This window comes from Ischnura elegans, chromosome 11, assembly GCF_921293095.1.
Source record: "Ischnura elegans chromosome 11, ioIscEleg1.1, whole genome shotgun sequence".
NCBI classification, from domain to species: Eukaryota; Metazoa; Arthropoda; class Insecta; order Odonata; family Coenagrionidae; genus Ischnura; species Ischnura elegans.
The window spans coordinates 68094916-68105124 of NC_060256.1; the positions used below are offsets into that span (position 1 = coordinate 68094916).

General features: G+C 38.5%; 1 protein-coding gene across 1 annotated transcript; it reads right to left on the minus strand.

Annotated features, from left to right (window-relative positions):
* Positions 1-2655: 2655 nt before the first annotated feature.
* LOC124167648 lies at positions 2656-7876 on the minus strand. Its single transcript, XM_046545630.1, has 3 exons — positions 6363-7876; positions 4550-4670; positions 2656-2712 (listed from the first exon to the last, which is right to left on the minus strand). Exons 1-3 carry the CDS (start codon positions 7874-7876, stop codon positions 2656-2658), a joined length of 1692 nt encoding a protein of 563 aa, XP_046401586.1.
* Positions 7877-10209: the final 2333 nt, after the last annotated feature.

Here is a 10209-nt window from a genome sequence, read left to right on the forward strand (position 1 = left end):
CCATTGTGGTAAAATTATTTTTTATATATAATTTACTTCCTTTTTGTCAAGCAATTTTAGCGTGCCAAAGGGCATTTCATATGTGAGGCGAAGCTGGTGAACTGGGTGCTTGAAAAACCCTTTTTCTGAAAATCCTTGAAAACATGCTGATGGATAGTGCCTAAGTGATACAAATCAGCTGTTAATAATTAATAAGTCTTCTTTGAAGTCATCACTAAAGGAGATAATCATTGAATTCTCTAGTACATCGTAAGGAAAATGCAAAACGTTTTAGCAAGTACATTTTCATTCCCATTCATGAAGGGAATTACCAAGAAAGTTCTGCATGAAATTTTTTTAATAATAAGCAGGAAAGAACACATTAAATTAGGTGCCCTTCATCGACTATGCAAACTGTTTACAGGTTATCAGTTTATTTCCCTTGTCCATTTCCACAATCAGCTAAAAATATAATGTCAAATGAAAAAGATGAAAAATTCCTGATATGAAAGCATTATAGTTGATACAAATTGACCATCTCACTTGATTATTGTGGTAAATAACTTTTTTGCAAAAAAAAATGGATTTGACTACCACAGGTGATAAGAAATTACTTCTCTTACATATTGTAAATCAAATACAGTCAAAGATACTTAAAGTTGCTCGCCCTAAAACTATGCAACACTCAATTTAGAAATGCTAACGCTGTAACCAGTATCTACGGGGCATGGATATCAAGGTGAAAGAAAGGACGCATCCCAATAGAGGCAAAGGCTTAACACCACGTTTATTACTTGTGCTAGACAGCCAAAATCGGCATTATAAAATTGATTCTATTTAATAAATTTAGCTTGATAATCTATGGATTCATGTCGGGAAGCATTCTGTTGCATTATTTGTATCAAATATTCTACAATTTACGCGGTGATAACGGTAATAAAAACTTTAAAATATCTACCATTAACATAACCATACTGATTCACTAAATATGTATTCATCCGTTAGTATATCCTTTATATTAATCATGACATACTTCAACCATCATACGGAGTTTGAGATGAATCAATAATATGGGCTAAAATCCGTTGTTTCTTCATAAGTTTTAGAATTTCCATTTAAGAGAAAGCGAAAATTGTAGTTTGAAACCAAATTTTTTGAGGAAGCATAAGATGTACACAAAAGATTCAAAGTTGCATACAAAAATTGGATGCATAGAGGCAAGTACCTAAATTTTGTCACCTTGAAGACAGAAAACAATTTTTAAATAAGAAAATATAATCATTTAGATTCTGCTATCGTAGGCTGCCGAACAGGTGTACTGGGTTTTAGGCTCTAGGGAATTTTTGGATACCACCAAACCTGATCGTGTATGGTTCTAATTCCTCTAGCTTAGCCTGGGGTGAGCTCTACCCTCACCTATAGAAACCAACCTTCGGGATAAATCACTGAGTGAGTGAATTCAATCAAAATTTCCGTCATGATGTAGGAAAATTAATAGGTTCATATAGAAATCAGTATACAAGTGGAATGAATGGAAAGGATAGGGCGACATGAACACGACTTGAATACTTCTCCTTCGAACGTGGTCAGAACGAGAAGAAAATGATAAAAAACGAAATATGATCGCTGGTTGGAGACGGAGGTGCGGGGCCACTGATCTTAGTGGGTTCGCAGCATCTCCAACCAAGACGACGCACATAGGTGAATTAAAAAAAAAGAACATCGGGCCGCTTGGCAAAAGAGTCGCAATCGGGCTTCCTTCCTCGACGGATAGATGGCGATAGGATCACCACTTTCCCTGATTGGTTGCCAAGGAAAAGGAAATAAGAGGAGTCTGAAGGGAGAACTCAGGAGAAGAAGGAAGAGGATAGCAGGAGAACTCAAATGTATGACGTTGCGAAGGGAAGAGATGGAGAGAAATATTGAGAGAGTGAGAGGAGGATATTGAAGTATTCGGTTATATCCCGACGATCAGGAAGCAGTCACGTCCTTGCCAAGTGGGAGGGAGAACCTCTCAGTAAGATGGAAATTCCGTTGCATGGCCCCTTCACCTCTCGGCCAAAACATCCATATCTCTCTCTCTCCGTCTCCACTCCGACCACTCGTTCCACTGCCCCTGTGTTTACGCTGTGCCAGACCCTTAGCCCGCAAGGCCAACCACCGCGGCAAACGTACGCTCGCCCTCTGACCCTTCCCCATTCCCGTGTGCTAAGTCCGAGGAACCGAGTGACGTGTAAGAGGACCATCTTTTCCACTGCTCCCCTTCCTCCTAGCAAATTCTGCTTGTAAGACGACGCCAGCGGTAAGGGTAAAATTATTATTAGAATTTAGCAACTTAGCTCAACCCTCAGGAGAAGTGTCACTGTCAGTAGTCATGCTCGTTTCATGCGTCAATTTTAATTTACATAATTCATAAATATTTTTTTTCATTACACAACGTTTATTTAATTTATTTATTTATAAGTGACGCAGTAACAAATATGAAATTTGAGCATTAAAAATCAGAGCCAAGATAACAGGCATAAGATAGGTAGTAAAGAACAAAAATAGAAGACACATGGAAAGGGAGGTTTACTTACTGATAAATGAGTTTAAGGGTAGAAAAAATGGATCAATATTGCTTGGAAATGAATTGAACTGGTAGCAAAGGCGGAGTTGGAGTGAACGAAGAGTAGTCTAGGAATAGGCACATGCAGCGAGGAATGTGTACGAGTAGATCAGCAAGGCACTGATCTGGAATTAATGTAAGAAAGCAAATCATAACAATCAATGTGTGAATTTAGAATATTGTAAATAAATATAAATCCATTTTTGGTAGAGATCAGTGATTGATAGAGAAGATAGGAGTGAGCTGGTGGACATGTCACGTAAGTGGGGAACCCTGTCTCTTACAATTCTGGCGAAGAAGCTTGTTATACTGTCAATAGAGGTGAGGTTAGAGGGAGCTGCGGTGGACCATATGGGAGAGGAATATCCAGTGACTGGAAGGATAAATGCTGAGAAGTGTGATTTGAGAGCTGTGGGATCGGTTATTTCTGTGTAGCGGTAAAGGAAACCTAAAGTGACATAGTTTTGCTCTTGATTAAATGAATGTGTTCCGAGAAGTTAAGTTTAGCGTCAGTTACGATGTCTAAATCCTTTACAGCCGAAATACGTTCAAGAGGCTTGGAGTTACATGAATATTGAAAAGAAATAGGGGATTTTTGAAAGAAATAGAAAGGGAATTGCATTTACTGAAATTTAAGTGTAGGTTCCAAGTATTGCACCATTTTGCAGTCTAGTTTTAAGAATTTTGAAGGACTTTGCAGTCCACGGTAGTTAGAATTTACTTAAATAGTTTACAGTTGATGCAGTATTTGATGAAAAAAATGAGAGTTGGTAACAATATAGCTTAAGGATTTTATAAGAACTACGAATTAAAAGGGATTTCCATTAAAAATAAATGAATTTTATGAACCCTTGTTGGTTATGAAATATAACCATTTGTTTTCGCATAAATACAATAAAACGTTGCTTAGGGAAGAGAGAAAGGTAGGGTTAGTTGAACTAGTTTGAATTATATTACGTTATGCACATTATAAAATCGATAATAAATGCCAAATGCCCAGGTGTTTTGAGGGAAAAGGGGGTGAAGGAAATTTTAACTTATCTACCGTTAATTTACCCAATTACGAAACATACTCCAACAAGAAAATTTCAATCACATTTATCAGCAATGTGCACGTGCAAATAAAAACATTTAATGTTAGCTTTAAAAAAAAATAAAAATTTCCACGTTGTAGGGTCGTTGTTTTACATTAGCACAAAATGCTCATTCTCTTCACCTGTCGATGAGTACAATTGAATATAGAGATTAAAGGACACTTATTACAAGCGGTGGGTTTCAAAACACAAGAGCAGAATAAAATTTACATGAAAGCAGAACTCCAGCCCTTTTTCCGGTATTTTTTCAAGCAGCTGATATCAATATCAATGCAATTAAAACGTAGGAATAAAAAAAACAGTAGCCATAGAAGTTGGAGAAATGAAAAATTCTTCTCTCACAACGTTTATTGTTCTGGCTAAAATACATCTCTATTCTAGTTATTGTTTTACAGTTTTACGGATATTGATCATCAACGCTAGGCAGATGTTTCGCGCTGAGGAAGGCAAAACTAAGAGAATAAAAAAGCCGGATTCAAACATATATAAAGTGGACTGTATTATAATGGACTGTAAGTACATGTACACGTTACAAAAGGAACTGAGACCCAATAACTTCCACAATGTGCCCAGCAACCGCTGACTGACAAAAGACAAAAAAAAAAAAACAAAACAATAATGAAAAGGCAGTGAGCGCAATTCAAATGTCTTGGCGCCAACATACCGGCCCCCTTGGAACCCCTGGTTCCAAAACAAATTATGTTGTCACAGGTAAAGGACATAGCTTAACAATAGGCCTTTTAACATAGCCATTGGATGTCCTTAATTGAGCAACTCGAACCCGTCCATCAGGTCCTTTAAACACTTCAGTTATAGTCCCTAAATTCCATTTTAATGGTGGTAGATGATCATCCTTCAGAAGTACTACCATCCCAGGTTGATAATCTGGATAGGTTTGCCGCCAGCGACGACGCTGTTGCAGGTCCTGTAAATAATCCTTGGTCCAACGGTTCCAAAAATGCTGCAGCCGTTGTTGTTGCTGCTGCCACCTGGAAAGATTACTAACCCTTTCGTCAGAGTAGTCAGGAGATGGTAATTGGGTCAAGGGTTCACCAATGAGAAAATGTGCAGGTGATAAATAACTAATATCATCAGGTTGGTTGGAAAGGTAGGAGATGGGTCGGGAATTCATACATGCCTCAATTTGTGCTAATAATGTGGCTAATTCCTCATATGTAACAACGTTTTCTCCTAACACTCTTCTTAAATGGTATTTCATTGATTTCACGGCAGCTTCCCATATCCCACCAAAGTGTGGTGCATAAGGAGGGATAAAACTCCATTCACAGCGGTTTCCAGCTAAAAATCCTTGTATCTTCTCAGAAAAATTATTTGATTGACGTAACTGGTACAAGTCCTTAATATGTCGTGCAGCACCTCGAAAATTAGTTGCATTATCAGACATGATGTGAGAAGGTATGCCACGACGTCCAATGAATCTTCTTAAGGCTGCAAGGAAGGATTCTGTAGTTAAACTGGTGACGGCTTCTAAATGTACTGCCTTGGTTGATAAACATACAAATATTGCAATATATCCCTTAACAATTGTCCTGCTTCGTGAATTACCAAGCCTTAAAAGGATTGGACCAGCATAATCGATACCTGTGCCCTTAAATGGTCTTCCAGGTTGCACTCTCAAAGAAGGTAACTCTCCCATTAATTGTTTTGATGCTTGGACCTTCAGTCGGTGGCAGCGAAGACATTCATGCACTACTTTCCGTGCTAAACTTCTAACAGCTGGAATCCAAAATCTCTGACGGATGGAGGCTATTAATAGCTGTGGGCCAGCATGTAACAATCTTAAGTGCTCGGCCTTCAAGAGTAGTTTAGTAAAATGATGTTCTACTGGTAATATGAATTGATGAGTTGCATCATAACATAAAAGAGACTGTTGCAATCTTCCACCCACTCGTAATAGTCCATCTTGATCCAAAAAGGGTACTAGACTCATTAATTTGCTCTTGTGAGATATTTCCCTTGTGTTCACTAAGTCATTGATTTCCTTACAGTAGTGAATGTGCTGTACCATTTTAACACATGACAGTAATGCATCATCCAGTTCCCTTGCAGTAAGACATGAAGTTTGACGACTGGACTTAGGCATCCTGGAATTATCAATAAATCTTTTGCAGTATGCGATAACTCGAACAAGTTTATGTAATTTGGAGAATCGTTGAATCCAGTCTTGAGGAGCAGGATCAGCAGAAGAATGCAAAACTTTCACCTCAGGAATTATCTGATTAGGTAATTCCAAAGTTAATGTTGGCCAGAATGATTCCGCTAGATTAAGCCATTCTGGACCATTCCACCATAATCTAGAAATTGTAAGAGAATCAGCAGTCATTCCACGTGAAATAAGATCTGCTGGATTGCACACTGAAGGGACATGTCTCCAATGAGCGTTAGATGTGATATCTTGAATAATGGATACTCGGTTGCCAACAAAGGTTTTCCATCTTGATGAGCTTCCTGCCAACCATGTTAGCACCAATGTGGAGTCACTCCACAAATAAACTTTATGTACACGTAGATTCAGAGCTACTCTAGCCTTATCATATAGCCTTGCTAGGAGTAAAGCTCCACATAATTCAAGACGAGGCAGTGATACTGTTTTCACAGGAGCAACCTTAGATTTAGAACACAAAAGTTTAGACACATAATTACCCTGACAATCAACTGACCGAAGACACAGACATGCACCATAAGCCCTTTGGCTACTATCACAAAATCCATGAATTTCCAGGTTGGGCTGAGCATCAAACTTAATTTTAGATGTGTCCTTGTGGTGTAAGGTTGTATCATGATCACATACAGCTTTACGATCAATTGTTATCTTAGTAAGTATTGGAATTTGTTCAAAGAGCTTTGTCCAAGTACTCGACAGAGAGGGTGTAAGTTCCTCATCCCAATCAATTCCTTCTTGCCACAATGTCTGCAGAAATATTTTGTATGAAACAACTGCAGGACTGATCAATCCAAGTGGATCAAAAATGGTTGCTATGATAGACATCACCTTTCTTTTTGTTGCACCTGTTACAACAAGATTATGATTAGGTAAGGCTAAGTTACTTTTTATTTGAAACTGATCACTGGCTGGATCCCAGTGTAATCCTAATGCAGTAACAACTCCATGTCCAAGGGATGACTGAAGTTTTGTTTCTTGTAAATGCAAAGGGATGTTTGCCAACAATTCAGGAGAATTTGTAGACCATTTCCTTAATGAAAAACCAGCAGTCCTTAATACTGAGGTCAATTCCTTGTAGAATTCCAGTGCTTCTAGAAGGGTAGATGCACCACTAAGAAGATCATCCACGTAAAAGTCTTCATGTATAATCTTTGAAATGCTAGGATGGTTCTCTTCATTTTCTTGAGCAAGTTGTTCCAAGCACATTGTGGCTAAAAATGGAGCAGAAGCAGTACCATAGGTCACAGTAGTGAGATGATATTCTTCAACTTCGTCTTGTGTTGACTTTCGCCATAAAATCCGTTGTAGCTTGCGATCATCAGGATGAACTAATATTTGTCGGTACATCTTCTCTATGTCAGCTACCATAGCTATCTGATGAGTGCGAAATCTGAGAATGATGCAGTATAGATCTTGCTGAGTTGAGTGTCCCACCATTAATATGTCATTCAATGACAAACCTGAAGTAGTCTTGGTACTGGCATCAAAAACTACTCGCATGGATGTGGTTGAGCTGGAGGCCTTAAAAACAGGATGATGTGGAATATAAAAACTTGATTCTTGAGATTGTTGAACTTGATGTTGCATGTGCCCTAGTTCTAAATATTCCCTCATGAATTCATGATATGACGTAAACAAATCCACATTCTTGTTCATTTTCCTTTCTATTTGTAGCAATCTACCCAATGCTGTGTGTCTTGATTTCCCAAGCACCATAGGATCCATTTTGGTTGGTAGTTTAACTACAAATCTTCCATCTTCCTGACGCCTGGTATGGTTGATGAAATGCCTTTCACATTCCCTTTCCTCAGATGTTAAGGTAGGTGTTTGGATTGATTCAATGTTCCAGAATTCCTGGATAAGGTCTTCCAATGATACTTGAAGGCAATGTGATGCAATTTGTTGAGGTTGAAATGATGAAGTGTCATTATTGTTACTAGGAATGACACCTGCCAGGATCCATCCAAAGAGGGTTTCTTGAAGAATTGGAAATTCACCTGGTCTCTTCATTTTGTTTGGCCCTAGCACTTCATAAAAGATTTGAGCACCTAACAATAGGTCAATTGCGTTTGGTTGGTTGAAGTATTCATCAGCCAAGACCACATTTTTTGGAATATTCCACTCGCCGATGTCCAGTCTTGTGGATGGAATTGGACCGGTAATTCGGGGAATTATTGCACACTCGATAGTGGTGTCATAGTTACTAACGCGAGATCTTAGATTCAAATATAGTTTACTATTTGTTTCTGATCGTACCTTATCTGTCCCCAAGATTGGAGTATGGTGTTTGACTTTGGGTAGTTGCAGTTTCTGAGCTAAATTTTCAGTGATGAAATTAATTTGAGATCCTGAATCAAGTAAGGCTCTGCACTGTACAAATTGCCCAAATCGATTCCTAACCTCTACTAAAGCAGTGGCTAACATGACTTGTGGGAAGGATTTCATTTTGAAGGCACAATAGTTACTTGAAGACTTCTGTAAAGGAACTGCAGGCGAGTTCCCAAGACTCACTTGTTGTGATGATTGAAGAGTTTGTGTCCCATCTTATGAGGGCTTAGTTGTGGAATATCTACGATGCAATAGAGTATGATGTCTTCTGTTACACTCACGACACCTCTGTGTGGAGCATTTATGATCCTTTGAGTAAATATTCAAACAGTTGAAACATGTTTCTTAACTAATGTTCTACGTTGTTGAACCTCCATTTGCAAAAACTCAGGGCATTTGTACAAATGATGATGCTCCTTACATAGCACACATTTTCCACCTATTGTTACATATGACTGATGGAATTTTGATTGTGGCTTCACACTGGAGATAAATTTAGCTGTTGGCACTTCTGAAGTGGATCCGATACTTTCTAAGGCCTTGCATTTCTTCTCTAAAAATTCTAAAACTAGCCTCAATGTGGGCATTTCCTCCGCTTCGGAATGAAGTTCCCACTCCTTTCTCGTGTCACTGTCCAAGTGATCCAAAATCATTTGATTTAACAATATATCAAACAATGGCACAGTGATGTTTAAAGCATTTACTCCATTTACATTCGCTTGGACATGATTGATTAGTGCTCTCAGCGAATCAATTCTATTTTTAGAGACGGTTGGCATTCTTAATAGATTTTTCAGATGTGTTGAAACAATCAGCTTTGTATTGTGGTACCTTCTTTTCATTAGGTCCCACGCTACATCAAAATTTTCGTTCGTCACCTGAAGATTTTGGATTAATTGATGAGGCTCTCCTTCTAAAGAAGACAATAAGTAATGTAACTTCTGCACGGCCGACAATTGTGAATTATTACAAATTAATGCTTCAAATGTATCCTTAAAATGTAGCCACTCTTCAAAATTTCCCTTAAATTTTGGTAATTCAATAGTTGGAAGTCTAATTTGAGGAGCATTATGAGGACGAAAATCAGCTGAGTTAACTCGAGATGACTGACTCGCGTGATCCTCACTTTCTGGTTGAAGCAATTTAAGATAAATTGCTTGCACTGCATAATACTGTTCTTCAAATGCTGCCCTGTCCTCCGAGTGATCTTCCTCACTATCCTCAAGCTCTAATTCTTCTTGAACACAGCAATAACTTTGATAAATCTCCGACAATCTTTCCTGTCTGACCCTCAGTTCAAGTACACTTTGAGAGCTTTCATTAAAGTTAGTAGCGAAACTATGTAGTCTTGCAAGAGAAGCTTTGATGATACCTCTCTTTTTGATTAATGATTTCCTTGTCTTAGGATCCATCACAACTTATTAAGGCATGCATGAATAAGATTAAGTAAAATAAAGAAAGGATAGGATTAACCTGAACTCTGACATCAAGGGCAGTAATTAGCAGCTGTCGCCATCCAGCACGTTGAGCAGGATGAGCACGTTGCGCAGGATGAGCACGTTGACCAGCATGAACACGTTGAGCAGGATTGCTGCACTCCATGAAGAAAACAATGTCATACGAAGCAACTCTCCGACATAGTAAGTTAGCCCCAGGCAAAATGGAAGTTGATGTTCCCGTTCGAACTCGTCGTATCCCACGTTGAGATGACAGAAATTAAACGATGACGAAGTATGATTGAAAGTAAAACACAGGCATTAGCAATATAATCACAAATTGTAACGTTCAAATTCTATTCGCAATCCGGCCCGAAGGACCAAATGTTTCGCGCTGAGGAAGGCAAAACTAAGAGAATAAAAAAGCCGGATTCAAACATATATAAAGTGGACTGTATTATAATGGACTGTAAGTACATGTACACGTTACAAAAGGAACTGAGACCCAATAACTTCCACAATGTGCCCAGCAACCGCTGACTGACAAAAGACAAAAAAACAAAACAATAATGAAAAGGC

Coding starts and splice junctions, on each gene's coding strand:
- LOC124167648 (XM_046545630.1), bottom strand. CDS start 7,876: ATGAAGAGACCAGGTGAATTTCCAATTCTTCAAGAAACCCTCTTTGGA. Junction 4,671..6,362: donor GGTGCATGTCTGTGTCTTCG/GTCAGTTGATTG, acceptor TAATCTTTCCAG/GTGGCAGCAGCAACAACAAC. Junction 2,713..4,549: donor CAGATTATCAACCTGGGATG/GTAGTACTTCTG, acceptor CATTAATTCCAG/ATCAGTGCCTTGCTGATCTA.